The sequence below is a fragment of the Pempheris klunzingeri genome, chromosome 15 (genome assembly GCF_042242105.1).
Source record: "Pempheris klunzingeri isolate RE-2024b chromosome 15, fPemKlu1.hap1, whole genome shotgun sequence".
Classification (NCBI taxonomy): domain Eukaryota; kingdom Metazoa; phylum Chordata; class Actinopteri; order Acropomatiformes; family Pempheridae; genus Pempheris; species Pempheris klunzingeri.
The window spans coordinates 12,229,708-12,250,124 of NC_092026.1; the positions used below are offsets into that span (position 1 = coordinate 12,229,708).

At 41.5% G+C, this 20,417-nt stretch overlaps 3 protein-coding genes across 3 annotated transcripts; all 3 read right to left on the reverse strand.

The window, feature by feature from the left end:
* Window positions 1-1,106: 1,106 nt before the first annotated feature.
* Window positions 1,107-12,653, reverse strand: gpt (glutamic--pyruvic transaminase). The gene is made up of 11 exons (XM_070845315.1): window positions 12,254-12,653; window positions 8,263-8,352; window positions 7,981-8,089; window positions 7,653-7,786; window positions 6,551-6,794; window positions 5,673-5,752; window positions 5,451-5,587; window positions 5,154-5,328; window positions 3,992-4,147; window positions 2,696-2,808; window positions 1,107-1,721 (listed from the first exon to the last, which is right to left on the reverse strand). The coding sequence occupies exons 1-11, from the start codon at window positions 12,587-12,589 to the stop codon at window positions 1,631-1,633; spliced, it is 1,665 nt and encodes a 554-aa protein (XP_070701416.1). The 5' UTR covers window positions 12,590-12,653; the 3' UTR covers window positions 1,107-1,630.
* Window positions 12,654-14,130: 1,477 nt separating this feature from the next.
* Window positions 14,131-15,663, reverse strand: fuz (fuzzy planar cell polarity protein). The gene has a single exon (XM_070845655.1). The coding sequence runs from the start codon at window positions 15,661-15,663 to the stop codon at window positions 14,353-14,355; it is 1,311 nt and encodes a 436-aa protein (XP_070701756.1). The 3' UTR covers window positions 14,131-14,352.
* A 2,031-nt stretch (window positions 15,664-17,694) lies between these two features.
* On the reverse strand, window positions 17,695-20,317 carry LOC139214073 (guanine nucleotide-binding protein G(I)/G(S)/G(O) subunit gamma-5). Its single transcript, XM_070844812.1, has 3 exons — window positions 20,153-20,317; window positions 19,209-19,351; window positions 17,695-17,967 (listed from the first exon to the last, which is right to left on the reverse strand). Exons 1-2 carry the CDS (start codon window positions 20,231-20,233, stop codon window positions 19,226-19,228), a joined length of 207 nt encoding a protein of 68 aa, XP_070700913.1. The 5' UTR covers window positions 20,234-20,317; the 3' UTR covers window positions 17,695-17,967; window positions 19,209-19,225.
* Window positions 20,318-20,417: the final 100 nt, after the last annotated feature.

Below are 20,417 nucleotides of genomic sequence, written 5' to 3' on the forward strand. Positions count from 1 at the left end.
ATGACAGCGCCGCTGTCTGATGCACGACTGTCCCTCAGCCGCCCTACATCCTCACCCGAACTAATGATGACCTTTGATTCCCAAAAGATGTCAGGAGATGAGAGAAGAAACGCAAACGCACCCAATTACTTCAGGGTGAAGAGGACTGGAACGTGTGAGCACGTCATGCTGCTGGAGTGAATGGTGAGGAGCTCCAGGAAAGACAGAGCTCAGTATAATTAGGATTCAAGAGCCCATTGTCAAAGATAATTAAAGCTGACAGCCACTGTGGAGTGGAGAGGAAGAGAGCAAAAAAACACCTTCAAACTACATGCTTCACTTTAACACACTTTCTAGGTAGTCTTCCAACCTCTACACCTCACTCACACACACACACACACACACACACACGCACACACGCGTAACCTGCAGTAGCATCCATCATCCCAGCTTGATCGGAAACTGCATACTAGGCAATAAAATAGTTGACAGATTAATAGCGACAATGAAGGCAGTGGTGTAGTCTTTTGAGCCTGAAATCAAGCTGAACAACATCATTATTTGAGGTGACAGTTTCAGCAGTGTGCAGACAGCTGGCCATCCCACAGATGGGTGTGAAGTCTGAGGAGCAGCATCACTCCTCTTTAATGAGAATTAAACCTTGAATTGGTTAAAGCACCTTTGACTGCCGGATCCCTCTTTTGCAAACAGGCTTGTAAAAATATCCATATTTTCATCTGTAAACTGGTTTAATTGCACCGTGCCTACCAGTGGCTACGTTTTACTGATCAGCATCCACTCACATCACAAGTGGCATTACATGATAATGGGGCATTCAATTTCCCTTAAGTTTCCATTATTTTTTATTCAGTCAGTTGGTGTAAAGCTGCACTGATCAATATTAAGATATCAACAGTGGATCAAATGACTCCGAGCAGTGTGAAAGATGCTGCGTTCACTGACAAACCCACAGAGAATCATCACGGTTTCCCCTCAGCTCTACAGAACTTTATGCTGCTACTTGTTGTTTTGTTTTAGAGCTTGCAGCTGTTAAGTTTTGGTTCACTCTTGCCACTCTCATCGATCTCAACACACGTGACAGCTCTTTCCGAAATAAGGAGAGACAATAAAGACAGTTGCATTTATTTTGATTCTACAAAATCACCACTGAATCATCACGCAAACTTTTTCTGCATATTCTCCCTGTCACGTACTGCCTGCAGGAATGGAATATTATAAACAGTCGTAAATATACTCACAATTTAAACAGCATCACTTTGTCTTCAATTGTACCTTTTCTTCAGCTTGGTGTTACTACAATCTCTCATATTCACAAATACAGAGACTTACAGTAAATACTGTACATACTTCAAAGTTGAAACCACACACAAGGCGAAATCATATTTTTTCTACCAAGCTGATGTAAATCTATGAATTAATTCCTCCAAAATCACCCTTTTTGATTGACTTATATACGTTCTGTAAAAGTCCAAATGAAATAACTGTGCTGTAGAGGCTGAAGTGCATCATCATAGAGACCACCAGAGCCGACGTAAGAAAGGCACTTATTAAGATAAAATCTGATTGGCTGAGTTCTTTCTTATTGTGGTTGTTGGCTCCTTCCGTTGTAGGAAGGGAGAGTTGTGGGAATTTAAGAATACTGTTGTATGAATTTCTGGTGGAACTCCTTGACTTTGTTCAGCAGGATCTTCAGCTTCTCAATCGGCGGCAAGATGGTCATTCTGGAGGGGCGGGGGGGGGCAAGAAAAGATTAACTGTGATGTAGCAACAGCAGACATCTTGGTAAATGGTTAGTATGGATTTCACAAGAAGAATCATGATAGAAAGTAAGTAAATAACCAGAGAGCAAACAAAATGTACACTGAGAAAAGACAATCATTTTCTTCCTTTAACTTGGGAACAAACTTGCGATACAAAACATTGTTGGCTTCATTCAACTGTTATCAGATCAGACATTTGGCTCTCTACGTCAGTGTTCCTCATGCCGTCATTCAGACAAGACAGTTTTGGAAAGAGACAACATTCACACGATATTTGTGAGGAGCAGAAGGAGCAGAGAGAGAGAGAGAGGAATGAGATTGTTAATTAATGACAGTCGTGAGCACGAGGGACACTTCCTTCACTCCTTCCAATGAATCCATGGATATCGTCTCCCCATCAATTTAATCATTTAACGTTGCAAGAGATCAAACTCTGCTGCCTGTATTACAATATCCGACATGAACAGGCTTTAGTGTTTCGCTGGTATTCATTTATTCATCCATGCAGTTGACATAAATGAAAATTTAAAATATACACAGAGACTGTTGGGTAGGTTATTATTGTAAGGGTGATGTCTGAAAAGGGGTTTTAATGTCAAACTAACACTTTATTTTACAAAAAAGCAATGAGCAATGACTAGTACATTAATTAATTAGCCAGTTGTTGGAAAATTAATTAGCGTTAACGTATTTAATGTAATTAATTAACGTTTTATGTAATTTTTTTAAAGCAAAAATGCCACCAGTTCAACTGAATATCTGAATACCTTTGGGTTTTGTACCATTTTTTCTACTTTCTGACGTTTTAAAAATCTAAAATAATAACTCGTTTGATTGACCAGTAACCTGCAGATTAAGCAATAATGAAAATAATTGTTAGTTGCAGCTCTAATAGAAAGATTAGATAGAGATTTATTTTACAAAGTAATCTGTACCTGAAGTGGTAGGTTCCATCCTTCTGGCCAAAGCCGCTTCCAGGTACGAGGCAGATCCCCGTCTCTTCCAGCATCTTCATGCAATAAAACATGTCTGGCTGCTGACCTTTGTCCTAATGGAGAGGAAAAGAAACATTACAGCACCATTTAAGGCTTAATACTGTGGTGGAATGGGACTATTTCAAGTAGTAAGTATTGGATCAGGGATTTAGTGCTGTAGGCTTTATTGTAACACAACATAGTGATTCAGAATACTCTTCTATTCTATATAGTATATAGTATTGTCTTCTATTAAAAGTCCACCCTATTCTGCCTTTGATTCATGACTTGAATAAACTAAAACATATTTTCAATTTGTATACATTCAAAAATGTCCCCCCTTAGTTCATGTGTTTATGCCATTTCAGCTTCCGATGCCCTTCAGAGTTGTACATGGCTTTGAGTAAGGACAAGAAGTATAAATATAACTGAAGGTCGATGTACAGAAAACAAAAAGAGGTGAGCACAAACATGAGGTAAACTAAATCTGCAGTATGTCCACTTCTGGCTGGATTAACAGCCTTTGTAAAACCTTTTAAAATCCTTTTGAAGTGTCGCAGCCTTAGAAGTAGCCGAGCACGGAGATCAAAAACAAGCTCAATGGACAGCACAGCGGCTCTGTTTAAACCGCCAATAGCTAAAGAAGCTCTGTCTGTACATGTTGTTTTCGGGGGAAAGCACAGCGAGAGAGAAAAAAAAAAAAAAAGCAATGCTACAACTGTGTGGCATCGGTGAGATGGTGAGTGGAGTCACAGGGATTGATCAGGTGTCAGTAGGTCAGCTTTACTCTGACCTTATCCTCTGTAAGGCTAATCAGATCGGCTCATCAACCCTCCCTGAAATTCCTAGTGAGCAGTCAACCTCGGGACAGAATTGAAAACACAAGCTATTGGAAATCATTTGTTCTCTTTAGCAAACAGGGAGGTGGAGGCACAGTGTACTGAACCTGGTTTAAGAGTTATTCAATCCGCCACAGTGTAGAGTATGAGATGCTGCTCTTATGTTTTCTGCAAGCATATTTAATGCTAGCTAGTGAACTAGAGCACAGGTGGACTGAGAGCTGTTGAGGCCTTGCAAGAAAATAAGTAAAATAATAAAAGCAAACCAAAGTAATAGATTTGCGATTAAGTAAAAAATCTTATATAACTGTATGAGCTATTTTATTCTTTTATGCTGCTCCTGGTCAATGACATTCCCTTGAAACGACAACACAACTTGAATCACTGAAACATTTATGAAAGACAGTTAAGGACTGACCGTGGCCTCCTTGATGGCCTTTTCAGGAATAGTTATGCAAGGGAAAGAGTACATAGCACCCTGCACAGGGTTGCAGCTGATGCCTTCCACAGTATTGAGAACCTGCTCTGTCAGCTCGGCCTTCTCTGCTAAGGCACTTAAGGTGGCTGTGCGCTCCTGAGTTTGGGAGAGAGAGCAGAAAATGCAGAATAGAGAGGACAGAGAGACAAGAAAGTAAACCAAAGAGAAGAAACATCCGCAACAATATTTGTGATGGCTGGGTTTGACTGTACTAGAATCATTCATATAATGTAGCAATATCCTGTATTATCAAGCTAAATGAGATCTGGAGAGGGTTATGTTGCTGTGCCATCAGATCATCCCGTGCCTTTTTCTGTTAGCTGGAGACGATGTGAGTTTTCTGCTTGAATTTCTCCAGACTTCTGTGAGCTCCACGAGACAGACGAATGGTCATGCCAGATATTGTACAGTAAGCGTAAATAGAGATTATATGAATGCCACGAGGTGAGTTTTAAATGGGCTTTCATAAGTACCTTATGCAACTATATAAAAAACGTTCCAAAGCACCTCTGCACTTGGTGTAACTCACGATAGAACATGACAAGTATCTACGATACATCACAATTTCATGAAAAAACAAACCCCAGCAACGACAACCTTCTTTTCCATAAAACAGGAATATAATGGGAGATAACAGGATATACTGCATGTTCACTGTCTCACAAAATCTTCGGTTTCACAGATATTTGAGGTAAAACAGTGTGCAACAAAGTGCATATAGCTGAGGCCATTTTAACACAGCTCAAGTACAAGCGATAGAAAGCGAAGCAGCCATAAAAAGCCTGAACTCTCTGAAGGCAGCAGAGTTCCACAGTTTATATCTCACCTGAAATATCATCTAACTTCAGATGTTGTCATTGTGTTAAAATTAGTTTATGAGTAATATCACAACAGCCAAAGAAAAAAAAAAATGAGGGTAAAATCCATGATCAAATGCAGGACACTGATAGCATATTTTAAAGATTATGTATAATGATCTGGTGTCAATAAGGGATAGAGATAATATTCAACAAGAGAGCATGTTGCAGTGTATTGGTGTATTGATTTATTTGTCCCTTCATTACTGCAAATAAATGGGGGTTGTGGAACGTAGACTCAGTACCTTGATAAAGTTTTCAAATGACGGCTCCCCAGGCTGCGGAGGGTTGACCACCAGGTCCATTAGGGCCTGTCCGGGGACAGGAGGACACAGACGGACAGAGACCAGCTTGGTCAGCTGGGCCTTTACCTCATTATCCATGTTGATGATCTCCATGTAGCCTCCACGGAAGCCACATCTAAGAGGGAGAGCAAACTTTAGGGTGCACAGGAATTGTGTGATAAAAGAAAATAAGGACAGAGAGAGAACAAACACAAAAAACTAGTTGGAAACAATATTTTTACAAGTAAAATGACTTACTCTCCCATGTAACATTTGGAAGTGGAGTGGAAAGACGCCAGCTCCACTGTATTTGAATACTCTGGCCCCATGTCAAACAGAACCTTCTTAAAAGAGTGGAACTGGCAACCATCAGCATACACGTTATCCTGGTACACCTGGGAGATGAAGGCAGACTGACAGATGTCAGAGGGCACAGAAACAAATGAAGCGGGTAGATGTTCAGAGATGCAGAGACCGTACCTCATCAGCCATGAGGAAGAGACGTTCCTTTGCTGCAAATCGGATTACATCCTCAATGCACTGTCTGCTCTGAACCTGACCTGTGAACGAGAGGGATGCTCATTATGGAGGAAGGGCTGAAATAGTCAATAGGTAGGCAGTTATATCCATTTGCTGCCATCTGGTGGCTCTTCTTTGAGCAGTGTATCAAACGTGTGGCTCTAGAACTACAAAGGTGGAGACTAAATGATTTGTGCGCCTCAGGCAGAAATGATAATGCTACTCTTATGGACCTAGTGGTTTAGGATGCCTATCATATAACCGCTTCAGTTTGATTGCAGCCAATATTGTTTTCATACCCTCCTTCCTGTCTGTATCTCTGTAAACTGTCTAAAGATGGCTCCCAAGTATTCTAGTAAAATATGTATGTTAAAAAAAATCCTGACTCAAGGTTCACTTACTGGAATTTTATAGGCAATCGATCACAACTTGCTGTCTTCTTCAGCAGATGGAGTTTGGCACTCTAACGACAATAACTGAGTTATCTCCATGTCAACTGTGCAAACTCCATCCACTGAGGAAGGAAGCAAGATAAGCTGAAAGCCAGAAAAAAATCCAGTAAGAGGACCTCTTTCTTACTTATGATTTTTTTGTCACACAATTGTTTTCCAGTTAAATTAGACTTTAACTCTCAGCTGCTAAATAATTAAAAATGAAGAGAATGTTCTGTACAGTTAACACTGCAAATAGGCCTGAAGCCTAATTCGTTACTTTCTTTGTTAAATCAAAGTTAAAGTCCTTTTTTATGTTCTTCAGACTATGCCCTAAAGCTGATACAACTTGATTATCTAGAGTGCTGAACGACCACTTTGACCAAAACAAAATGAAGGCAGCTTTACCGGTAGGGTTTCCAGGGTTGATGATGCACAGAGCTCGAGGGTTGCAGTGCCGCCGGGCCTCATCCAGGGAGCGCTGCAGCTCACTGATGTCCAGACTCCAGCACTTTTCTTCATTAAGGTAATAGTTGATCTGCACGGCGCCCAGTTCGGCCAGTGCAGCCGAGTACAGGGGATACTGAGGTATGGAGATCATGACGCCTGTACGGGTCTCACCCTCGCCGCACACCAGCAGCTTCAGCATGGTCTAAAAGTGCAGGACAGGGAGGAGGAGAAAGATATGTCAGCTCAACAGTTTTACCTTCATCAAGTAATCACATTTTAAATGTGTATATACACAGTAACTTTGTCTGCATGACACTTTATAGGCATACAAATTTAAGTAAGAGGTCGGAAAAGGAAACTTGTGAAATTCTCCTGCTCTGAATTTCAAATTTGCTGCTCTGCATCTGTATTTTAGCATGAAACCGTCATCACAGCATACAGTAGATTTTCTTTTAACATGATGCTATCAGTATGATGAGGCCATATGATCCAATTCAGTAGGTTGCCCCTCAAGGGTATCTTCCAGGAAATGTTAGCTTTCTAGCTTTAAGCAGTCTTTTCTCAAATCTTTGCTTTTCTTCTTGGACAGCTGCATCTCGTTGAAATGAAACGAAAGGAAAAATCACTCTTAAAGTCACAGACAGATAGCTCACAGACAGCCCATGGCAAGTACCTGTGAGAGGGTAACACCGTCTCACAGTCAGCTTCTAAAAAGGGTGATGAGCCAAAATGTTTGGGCATCAGTGATCTTAGAGACTCATCTGAGCGTGCTGATCTTTAATAGATGCTAACTGTTTATTTTCCTGCTTTTTGCAGACTATGTGATGTGTCCTTGAAAAGAAATGTAGTGATGAGGAGTTCACTCCAAAATGCATCTGTTTTGTCAGTTCTATGTTTTTAATAAATTCATAGCAAAATGATCAAGACATCAGGGAACTATGAGTTCATTAGTATAGGTGCACTACAATTTATTCTTCATTTCTTTAGGAGAAAACAAACATACATGACTAATACTGCAACAGAGTCAAAGTCATTGTAACAGATGTGAGGTGATTTGTACCACAATGCCGTCGCTGGCCCCTGTGGTGAGGTAAATGTTGTCTGGGTCGCAGGGCACGCCACCATCCCTTCGCTCAATGTAGCGGGCCACATCCTGACGCACAGAGTCTATGCCCTGACTGGCACTGTAGGAACCTGAAGGAGATTCATGTGGAGACAAATACAAATTGCTATTACAAATTAAAGCTTTAGCTCAACAAAGCACCACCAGAAAGAATACTTTAACACACAAGGCAGTTAATAATGAAGAGGCTGAAGGTGATAATTAGCAACTGGGGTTTTTCAAAGCTTATTGTGTTTGAGCTAAAAACCAACACACTCATACACACCCATACTGTTCCCTCCACAGGACTGCAGAATGCGGCGTGCTCTATTTTTTGCATCCTCTGGGAATGTGCTGTCATTCAGCAGTTCAGGGTAGGAGCAGAGTGCCAAGACCTTGGAACAAAGGTAGAAAAGGGAGATACGGCCATTATGAAATTATAGGGATTACCGCAAAAATCAGGAATTACAATTTAGTTAAAGAGGAAGAAATCAGTTTCAGACACTGAGTCAGGATGAGGATGTGCTAAATTTAGAAGAGAGGTTGGGGGAGGTGCTTACGAACAGACCTGTCGGAAGAAAGTGATTGGCTGCTGGCCCATTGCATGTGCATCACCAATGTTGGCCTTAATGACCTCAGCGAAAGGCTTCTTCATTCCCTGCAGAGCATAAACACAACATGCAGACATGATGAAGACTGGAAAAAGGCAGAGCAGAGCATTTTCTCACCTTGTAGACAAGAAGTAATGTCATTATCCTCTGTGAAATTTACATTGACTGCCCTTTAACAAACCTGACTCAACTGTCAAAGAGAAAGGGGTTGATGGAGAACTCCCACTGCGCTAAAACGCTTGTGACAAACACACATACATAACTTCTCCATAAACATTTGAGCCAAAAGAGGCTGAGAGACTAGCAGCTGCTGGTTTGGTGATTTATCCAAAAAAACTTAATGGGATGGATTTTATTGGCTGTTGGTTGAACTGAACCAGTAAATTTCCAACAGTGATGTGAAATCAAAATATCTATATAGTCATATAATATGCTGCTACATGCAGGACTAAAGTAAAGTACCTCCAAACAGGAAGATTAGATTTTGCTGATGAGAATTTAGACTTCATAACTACATGAACCGATACAGGTACAGGTACATCACATCTAATTTTAACTTCAATCTTCTCCAATTTAGGTCAATTCTGATCTAATTTATTCAGTGAGTAACAGTTTGTGACAGGATAGTGCCATTTAAAATGTGCCCTGTGGTGTTTTTGATCACTAGAAGCGCTGTGGAGCAACATCTTAAAGCATGAGTCCCCGTTTGGTTAGTATTTCATGAAGGATGCAGATGACCACGCATGTGTAGCAAGGCGCCAGTAAAGGCAAGCGACAAAAAGACTGCTGGCAGCAAACATGGCTGTAAACAAAGGAGATTTCAAACTTGACAGACAATGCATTTTAAGCAAAAGTACATTGATTCTACATTGAGAATTTAATTAATAAGCGAGCTGACACTGCAGCACTGTAGCAGGGACAGAGAACATTAAGCAAAAACTGTTTAGTGTATTTGCCACTGCCTTGTTGTAGATAGTATGTGCAAACATCGGAACAAAGTCCCAGTCTGTGCAAACTACCTTATCGTGCAGACACCATTAACCTTTTGACACAGAGACACATATTGCACAAGGACGTTTAACCTCACAAAAATAATTACAGGAATATATTGCAAAAGCAAAAGCATTACTTTGCTGTCTTCCAAGGCTATTGATATAATGTCTCTGAAAGATGATCTCTTGAGCAGCTGAGATCACTGACACAGGGCAAGCAGCAATGCACACACACGCACACAGTTAACACCAGATGTTAGGATCAGCATGACGCTGCAGAGAAACCACCAGTGGAACCTCCCACTGACACACTGCGGAAATCAAAACAGGCCGTTTGTTTGATTTGCCTGATCCAGTTCAGATTTTAGGAGGCTCTCTCTGGCTGTCTCATTGGTCACATATTAGAGGCGTCTCTCTGTCTGGACCAATAACATTACAGCGGGGGAATAACTCCCCTAGGTCAAAGGTACCGCCTATTCATGATGAGGCTCTTTTGGAAATTCACTGACCTCTGCTCCTGAGAACCAACTCAAATGTCCCGTGCTTTTTGTCCTCTGTTGTTGGAAGGTCCAACAAAAGTTGAATCTATGCTCTGGACGTAAATTTTACTCAGGCAGTATTTCTTTACTTCCGAGGCTTCATAAAGGAAACGTTTCTTTAATGCCGCAAAATATTGCGACTTAACAGCATACCGCAAAGTTCAGATAATAAACAATGTTAAAAAGAGTTCACTTTGCATAATGTATTCAGATCACTGCGTTAGAAATGCAAACTCACCATGGATTCTACAATTGAAAACATCTTTAGAGGTTTACATGTTGCTTATCGTCGTGTTGCAGGACGACTAAAGAATTTGTTTGTGGCCTATCGCCACAGCAACTCTCTCAAAAAGTCCGCATTCTTAGTCAAACAGTAAGCTGCTCATTAGGACAAACAAAGACCACAATGTAATAACTGTATGTAAAGCCTTTATCTGTGCACTTGTTTGCTGGAACAGGAAGTTGGATCAAAGTTTGACTGGTTTCTATTCTCTGTCTGGAAAAAGCTGTGAACAGGTAGCACAGGCTTAGTGTTAGGGGAAATGACCAGAACAAGGCCGTACTTGTGCTGTGAACGAAGATTTAAGTTACAGAAAAAACAGGCGTGTCGGATATTTGAGAAGGGCTATCAGAGTTTGTGTTCGTTTGTGTGTATTTAATTCAGGGCCACTGCGACCTTTTTCCCAAAGTAATCCAACCCCATCCGAACCGCAGTTTTAAAGGGAGGTGTTCGTAAAATGAGGGGGAAATGTGTTTTAATGAAAGCGCAGCAGTTAAAAGCTTCTAAAAACTGCAGAATAAGATAAGGATAATGTAGATGAAGTAGATGATAATTTGGGGTACATTCTTGTCGTCTGGCCGGGTGCTGTGCTATTGAAAAGACTGGCAGTGGGACAATCTGTGCTCCTCCTGTCCTACTTGAAATTAATTGAATAAAAAGTTCATTAGCAGCTGTGAGAGGTACAATGATTATTTTGTTTCTCCCTTGAAAATGCTCCAATCCCTCAATATCCCGACTGGGTTTTAGCAGCTGAATGCACCTGCCATTTCTTCTGCTTTTTGAACATCTACATATCAATTCGATAACGCCTGATCAAACTCTTGTACAGCCAAGAAGAAAATAAATATACAATAAAGAGAGGGGATAAGCTGCGGATAAGCATCGGTCAAAGCAAACAGAACATTAAATCTATGGTCGCAGTAAGACATCTGGTTAAAAGGTTACCGCTGTCATTACAGTCCCTGCCGGCCAATGCTGCAGTGCCGTTCACCTGTGCAAGAGCCTGTTCACTTACTCATCCTTTCCTGAGCAAAGCACTCAAGAGAGGACAGTTTTCACACCAGACTGCACTTGGTACACTAACAGCTGGTTGCCACATCACCATAAACTGTGTAAAAGGAAGAGATCTGACGGAGCTTTTTTTTTTTTCTTTAAAAAACCCCCCCCAAAAAAACAGATATGCAGAAATGGAAAATTAAGCCAATAAGCTGTAAAAGACCTTTAATGTCTTGGGAGAAATACAGAATCAATTAATACTATGGAAATGCTGAATGTTCCAACTAATTTCTAGAATTGTGAGAGTACTGTTCAGTCTTTGCTTAAAATGAATGATACAATAGAGGGCAGCCCAGCCAATGTGGAAACTCTGGACATTATGGCTTGCAGGTCACGTTAGGCAACATATATGTGCATCACTAGTAGGTCAGGCAGTGAGACACAGATATAAATAGGACATAAACAGTCTAAAGAGGAGTCTGTTCTTCTTTAGACTGTGGACTTACACCTCTAACTGCAGATCTCTCCATAAGTAACTGGGGTTTAGAAACAACAAGACCGGGCTTCAAGACAGGAAATATCTGGATCGTGCCAATCAGCCCATTTTCTAACATGCTGAACTCAGAAATTAGTGACCATCTGTTGGACTTTGATTGGAGGGACGTGTAAGCAGAACAGCAAGTGATAATGTTCGACAATGTTCAGATGAGCACATAAACAGGAATGGAAACCTGCTTATCTGCAATTTACACACTCCGTCTTCGGCAGCATGCAGAGTCTGCTTTCAACTGAATCAAATCTAACACATGATGTGTTTTAAAGATTAATTAACATCAAAGTTTCATGAGATTCAAATGAGTATTTGCCAGATATGAACACTAAATTTCCCAGTCTTGTTTCAAACACAGTGACAGTAAAATCCCTCTAAAACATTTCAAACCTCTTAGAGTGCTAAATTTCTTCTAATACAAAATATGCTGGGCAAACTGTCTGCAAAAAGCTGCACAGCTGTTTGCCACAGTCTGACCTACACAATATGGCTGTAAACACACTGGTGAGATGCACAAATGAGAGGAAAGAAGAAATGAGAACTGTTTGTACTAAAGTATGATCCACAGAGGACCAGGTTTGCAGTACAGACCTCAGAGAGCTCCCTCTCCAGCTCCACAGCCCGCTGCACGATGGGGCCCCGCACGGCGTACTCCACCTTCTTCACCGTGGGGTTCATGGTGTCGATGGTGAGCACTTTGGCCCGGGACGACTCTCCATTCTCGGACATTTTCTCTTTGGGGAGCCCGCGTCGCGTCGCACTCATAGTCGATAAAGCTCTGCCGGGAGAGAGGGAGGACAGAGGGGGAGAGGTCAGTGAGCGCACCCTGGGACCACCGCCGCTGCGACCCGCTGACAGCTCGTTTCGCCCCCGGCTTAGAAGCCGCAGGTTTTTGGGTGACAGCAGCTTCATCCGTGTGGCCGACATGTTACACGGCCTTCTTTTAACAAGCTGGCTGGATTTTAAACGCGTCTGCGGTGCACAGAGACGCGCAGCACACCGGTTGCTTCACTCGAGGGAAGTGAAATAAAAAAAAGTTGTGCAAGTGGAGCCGCCGCGATCCTAAAAATGACTAAGCGCTCAGACCTTTGGACCTTCGGGAGGTGAAAGCTGGGGCTTCGATTAAAGTGTGGCTAAACCCCCAGGATGTCTCTAAGGGCCCACGGCACTGGCTGAGCTTTTCACTGTGACATTTTTTTTAAGGGGTTTGTTTTCTGCACACATGGCTACACCACAGCCAAAGAGTCCCGTCCCTCCCCTTCCCCCCACCGTGTGCACCGTTATCCCACCCCCTCTGCTCCCTGATCCACACACCGTGAGGCTGTCACTCAGGTTCGGTTCTGACTGCAGACGTGGCTCGGACTGATATGAGCCAAAGGATCGGCTGCAGCTTCCAATAGTGTGCCGACCACCCTGCGCCGAACTGCGCTGTATCAGCGCTCCTTTCGGTTTGGGAGGAGACTTTGCATTTTACTTGGTGATTAAAATAATTTTGAATGCTCCTCCTATCTCGGCTGGATCCCGAGCTAAATCTCCTGGGGTGGTTTAGTGCAAATTCCTCTATAGCAACCTGAGCAATCAGAGTAATCTGGAAAAAAAAAATGCTAGAATCACATTAAAAAATCCGCACATACTGAAAAGTGGTCTGCAATTTTCTAATGATCAGTGCAGTTATAGACGGCACAAAACATTGCAATTATCATGACACAAAGAATTCGTTCAAAAACAGTGCGTGTTTTGTCAGTACTATTATTATAGCACCGTGAGGAGAAGAATATAAACAGCCCTTACACAAAGCTTTTTTTTTGTTTTTGCATAATAAGCATGAGTTATAGAGCAGAATTAATGAGTTTTTCCTTAAAGTTGACTTCACTTGTATACTTCGTGATTTCCACTGTCAGTGCCTCATGGCTGTCAAGAAAATACCTGAGATATGAAAAGTTTTCCTTTGGGAGAAAATCCAAAAACTGATGTTAAATCCAAGTGGTTTATAGGTCTCATTTGCAAGTGTTCAACCAGTAGACTGCAAACATTAGTGGAAGGAAAAATGTGAATAAATCACTCAATGATACAAAGACCCAAAGAAAATATTCAACTATATTTAGGATTAAAACCAACACAGACAAACAATTAATTTCATAATTTTTGAAGCAAAATGATTTGTGTCAAAACAAACAGCAGGCACTTATTTATCCCAGTGTAACATTTTCACATTATTCTCTAATACATGTTGGAATACAGTGCAATCCAAGTGATATTAGTTTTCTGTGAGTCCAACCAGCTTTCATTACTGTCGGAGACTGCCTTAAGCTAGTGAAGTTGTGCAACATTGAGATATCTTTTGAATTCAAAACAAAGCCCAAAGCAGGTTACTTTTGTGTAACTTTTTCAATTGTTTTCATCAGTATTACATTATGGACCAGTAGTTTTTAGCAAAAATACCCAGTGAAACCATTAACAATCAGTTATCTTTTACTGCACATCTTTTACTAGTGGTTTGTTAATCATTGTCTTTACAATAAATGGACAGATGGAAGCTTATTGCTATGCCTCTAGTCTAGACCTTTAGTCAACCTGTAATTCTACATATTTGCAGTCATCAATAATAGGCGACCTGTAAATTAATATATTACTATGTAGGTCAAAGGTGGTGGGTTTACTAAAAATGAAGATGTAACTAAAATGTTCAGTTAAAACCCAGTTGCTGCAACTAAATCAGACAGCGTTTGTGTGGCCACCGTACGCAGTGCAAAAGTAGGCACTGACAGTGGGATGAGCAGGAAGAGCTGGTGCTGTGGTGTCTGAAGTCCATAGCTTTTGCACTCCTCTGTAACTAAATAGCACTGTAGTGGCTGGTGGGAGAATCCGAGAATGAAGTCTTCAGTGTTGCCTCTCTGAGCCCTCTCCTCTGGGGAGACACACAAAGGCTCCTCCTGGGTGAAGTAGCGTGTCGTGCTGAAGATGTAGAAGAGCTTCAGCAGCTCCCAGCAGCGGGCCTTGGAGGGTAAAGGAGGGTCACCGAGCGGATGATTAGCAGAAGTCCGCACACAGGAGACTGAGCGACGTGTTTCACGGTTGATGAGAAGAAGTGCCAGCACATCAGGGCGAAGGGATACAGATCCTGGTAAGCAGCGCTCTCCAACAGCCAGGCAATCTCTCAGGGTCTCCACCAGGGGTGTCCAGAAACGTCCCACCAGTCCACTCTCTGCTCTGTGCAGGGAAGGGGTTGGGCCGCATAGCACGCACACATCTGCCCCAGGGAGCAGCTGGAAGCGGAGCAGGCGGTGGGCCACAGTGGGGCTGCCCTGTGGAAGGAAAACTGGGTAGTCACAAGAGGCTGATCCAGAGGCTGAGAGGGACCGCATCAAAGCAGAGAGAAGCACAACTTCCTGCGGTGCTAGGCGCCACCACTTCTCAGTTGCTGCAGCTATCCGCCCATGGACGATGAGGCAGCCAAATTCACTGTCTGCAGCCTGAGCGAAGCCATCCACAGCCTGCTGAAGGATAGTGGGGTTTGGGGGCAGCAGCGAATCAGCACAGTGTGTCAGGTTACCCAGGATGCCCTCTTGCCTCTCCTCCAACAGCTGATCGATAAGGCTGAAGCAGGACCGCAAGTCCCTCTTCAGCCTCTCAACATTCCTGACATTGGCCAGCTCATCCTGCCCCAACACCAGCACCATGCAGTTCCACACATTCTCCAGGAGGCGTTGTAAACGGACCTCCTCGTCCTCTTTGCTGCTGCCTGCACCGCCATGACCACCTCCACTCACAGCGATGAGCATCACACTGTCCTGGAAAACTCTCCACACCACCTTTCCCCCGCCTTCAGTCTCACAGCAGGACAACACCACTCCCTGACCACCCCCGAACATGTGAACACCGTTCAGGGAGCCGATAATGGAGAAGGGCAGCTGTTTCGACGCCCCTCTTGTGAAAAGAGGAACCCCACTGCTGGCTGTGAGGCAGAGGAGCTGTGTTGACCCATCCTGGAGCATCATCATGGGCTTAAGCTAGCTGTGGTTCACTCAACAGGGTCAGTTTTTTTGCAGCAGGTTACTGAGCTAGCCACCTAACATTAATCTGACTGTATAATGGCAATCACAAAGTCAAACACCCATCATCTAAGTTAACGGTTAAAGCTAGTGTTAACATTAGCGTTACATCAGCCATTAGCACCATGTAGCGTTAAACCGTTTTCCTGTAGCTGGCTGGTAAAGACAACGACAAGACAAGAGACATCAAGCAGCAACCCCATCTATCATGGCTAGACTTTACACATATCCACTCCGCTTTGGTTAGCTAACAGTATTTAACATGCTAGGTTAACAAAAGTAGTTACCGTCGTTTCCACAGTAACGCCGTCCCATAATTCATTCTTCAACCCGGTGAGGGCGGTCTCATTGGACTGGTCGAGCTGCAGTTGTTATTTACGAGCTCCTATGTAGCCGCTTTAGGAGCGGGACAGAAACACTGACCTGGGTTCAGCCCTGGGAGTTCATAGAAGCGCTGTTCACACGGAGCTGAGCCGCCATTAACTTCTCGCGAGAGCAGAGCACATCTCGTCTATATTCTATTGAATAAGTTCATCATACATAGAAAATGTATGCAAAAGAACCATCATTTATACATAGGATAAGATAAAATAAGATATTTCTTTATTAGTCCCACGAAAATCCCAAGGGACATCCACAATGTCACAGCAGACATGAGGAGATATAAAAAAATATAATAAGCTATAGTAGAGGAAGTATAAACAAATAGAAACAATATAGTATACACATAGGAGATATTACAAAGTATTGCACATGATATGATTCCTAAATTCAAGAAGTGTAATTACTGAACTTACAGATAAAATGCTCTCACAGCACCATACAGATGCATGGAGCAAAATTTTTTACTGACTTATTTGTGCAACATTGAGATATCTTTTGAATTCAAAACAAAGCCCAAAGCAGGTTACTTTTGTGTAACTTTTTCAATTGTTTTCATCAGTATTACATAATTGACCAGTAGTTTTTTAGCAAAAATACCCAGTGAAACCATTAATAATCAGTTATTTTTTACTGCACATCTTTTACTAGTGGTTTGTTAATCATTGTCTTTACAATAAATGGACAGATGGAAGCTTATTGCTATGCCTCTAGTCTAGACCTTTAGTCAACCTGTAATTCTACATATTTGCAGTCATCAATAATAGGCGACCTGTAAATTAATATATTACTATGTAGGTCAAAGGTGGTGGGTTTACTAAAAATTAAGATGTAACTAAAATGTTCAGTTAAAACCCAGTTACTGCAACTAAATCAGACAGCGTTTGTGTGGCCACCGTACGCAGTGCAAAAGTAGGCACTGACAGTGGGATGAGCAGGAAGAGCTGGTGCTGTGGTGTCTGAAGTCCATAGCTTTTGCACTCCTCTGTAACTAAATAGCACTGTAGTGGCTGGTGGGAGAATCCGAGGATGAAGTCTTCAGTGTTGCCTCTCTGAGCCCTCTCCTCTGGGGAGACACACAAAGGCTCCTCCTGGGTGAAGTAGCGCGTCGTGCTGAAGATGTAGATATTTGTAATATGGAAATGTATGTGTATATCTATCCTTCAACCTTTTGATGTAAGCCTTGGAGATCAGTTTGTATTACTCGTTTTTATGCTATATAAATAGTCTTTAATAATAACGATTACTATTATTATTTTTTTTAGCAGTTTCAATGGTCAATCAGAATAGAGAACTACGAGGTATTTCTGCTTTTTCTTATTAAAAAGTAGAAATACTTGTTTCCCCACCGGCAACAACCTAATTTGCGGAATAAAGCTGGACCCAAAAATGTTCTTGCTGGTGGTTAGTTTTGTTCTGAAATATAAAGCGTGCAACACTGTCAGAGCTAACTTCTTTTTATTCTGTTTAGTGATCTAAATATCAGCTGCTTCTATTATTTTCTCTAGACTGCATTAAAATAAAAATATTTGCAAAATGAGAAAACCATAGACAATGGCAAAGAAAACAACAGAAAATGGCAATCAAAACACATTGGAGTAGTAAAGATTTTTTTATTCATTAAATACAAAAAAGTCCAGAACAGTGATGACTAAAATAGAATAGAAAAGGCACAATAATTTACTCGAAAATCATACTGTGCCATGAAAAATAAAACTGTCTCCTTTCTTATATTGTGGCTGAAAATAGATGGTCATTTTCCTGACATGTTTCCAATGTGTTCTACACTCAAGAGATCCCGTGGCAGTATAATGGCTTGGCATGAGGAGCAGTGTTGAGGTCAACTTTTCCCTGTAGCATCAATATGAAGGCCTGCAGAACAAGAAAAATACACACACAGGACATGGATTAAGCCGAGGACTTGAAAAGTCAAGCATTTCTGAAGCATTGTCATTGTGTATTTTCAAGCTTCTCCAGCACCTTAGAGCTGAGGTACATTATACTCAAATCAATTAGGTTCTCACCAAACCTATATGATTTCTTTATCTAAAACGCAAACTATTTATTCACATAGTGATTTATTATATCAATACGATTCGAATTTCAAGCCGTTTCAAGCATTTATTATTTATTATTCAAATTCCAGGCACTTTTCAAACCTTTAGATTAGATTAGATTAGATTCAACTTTATTGTCATTACATCTGTACAGTACAAGGCAATGAAATGCAGTTTGGCATCTAACCAGAAGTGCAATTTGTAGAAAAAGTGCAGAAATATATATAAGGTATGTACAGAATATGCAGAATTACAGAATTACAGGTGCTATATACAGAGTAGTGCTATGAACATGTGTGCTAGTAACTACGATATAAATATAAATATAATATACGGATTAGACTGAGAGTGGAATGTACATATAATACAGGTGTATACAGATTGAGGTGATATACATATTACCTAGATTTAAATACTACTTTTCAAACCTTTAAATGACGACATTAAAATCCAAGCATTTACAAGGCAAATGCTGTACTCACTACATATGGACAGCAGAGAAGTACATTATGCTGGAGTGGTCTGAGACGTTTCTATGGATTTTTACATGTTTTTTGCCCACTGTGATGTGACTGGACAGCGACCTTTAGTTTACCAAAGTAAAGGTTTACATTACAGTAAATTTTGTTTCATTTCACTGGAAACACTTAATCTGAAGAGGCACTAAAGGGAATACATCTCACTCAAAAAATACTAAACTAAATAACCAGTACTTCATTCCATTCCTGTCTAAAGTGTAAATATCCTATGGTGTAAATATTTATTTCATTTCATCACAACCATATATTTATATTTATATTTATATTTATTTTTGCTATTTTTGTCTTTTCTATTGCTTTGTTTTTTTCACTCTCCCTGTTTATATTGTTGCTGCTGTAACAAGAAAATTTCCCCCTATGGGGGATCAAATAAAGGAAGTCTCAAAGTCTCAAAGTCTTCACCTCCTCTTCAGACCTTTGCTTTAAGCCTCTGAGAGATCACACATAGTGCTTGTGCTGTCTGTACAGTATGTACGAGGGTGTGTGCCTGTATGTTTCAACAGGGTGGGGGACTGACCAATGAATTCAGTGGTTTCACAAGAAGGAGCAGACCTTCTGCGGCCTGAAAGGATTGGTGCTGGAGGACACACCGGTGAGCAGAGGGTCCTGCAGGGCGTTCTGCATGCAAAACTGCTGGAGGTCTGCCGCTGCCTGGGAGACCTGGTGACAACAGAGGAACCAAGATGTTTAATGTTTTTGTTTTTTTTTTCAAACAAAAGGGGGGAAAAAGGTGTTAAACGGGGACTTCAACCATTTTAGACTGTTCACTCCGGCCTGATAACATCATCAAGAAAAGTGGTGCTGAACTGCATTGTGGTAATTGTAGTACTAATACAAATAGAAAGCAAAGACATCTCGGCCTCTGCTGCTTTCATATTGACCACTTTTAAAATACTTCATTTGTGAGTCACCTTAGTTTATGGAAATACTAAAGTACTGCTGAAATCTAGTTATGATCAAATATTTAAATAATCTCGACAAACGTAACACCCACATTATTTTTCAAATCTAATAACTTGGTTTAACTGGTACCGAAAGCTGTCTTGTTAGTTTGCCTCGTAACTTTACTGTAAAAAGTCAAATTGTTAGTTAAGTCTCAAGCAAGTTTGACTTTATGGTAAATTAAGCTAGGTTACAACCCGGGTCTTGATCGTTAATCTATAGTTAATAGATAGTTGCTAGCTGCTACTAGCTAGTTAAACCTCGACATTATCTCTTTTTTGTCCAATGTTGAGCGATTAATCCCACCAGTTTATCGCACTAAACCTTACTTAACTTAATACTTCCCCTTCGGTCCAAACAACGCCCTGTTGAGCCTGCGGACTAGCGGCTAACTTCGTGTAGCGCTGCTAGCCTCTGGCACCAGCTAGCTTCGTTAGCGGATCTGGGTTAACGGTGGAGGGTTCTGCCCCACAGTCATTTAGCAGAAAAAAAAGAAAACACAATAAGCACATCAAATACCTTCACTCTGTTTATGCTCGCCTCGAAGCGGAGCTGCTGTACGACTTTTTTCATGGCTACAAGATTGGAGGATCCCGACATTGTCGATGTGTTTTATTGAGAAAAAATAAACGCCGACTGGGTGGTGGGTGGGAGTCCGGGCTGGATGCTGAGACAAAAGCAAAGATGATCACATCCGGATTCCGGTTGTTCACACTTGTGACTGTGACTCCCATTCAAACACACTAGTGGGCGCCAAATTAAAGGCAGAATCAAACCTCTCATT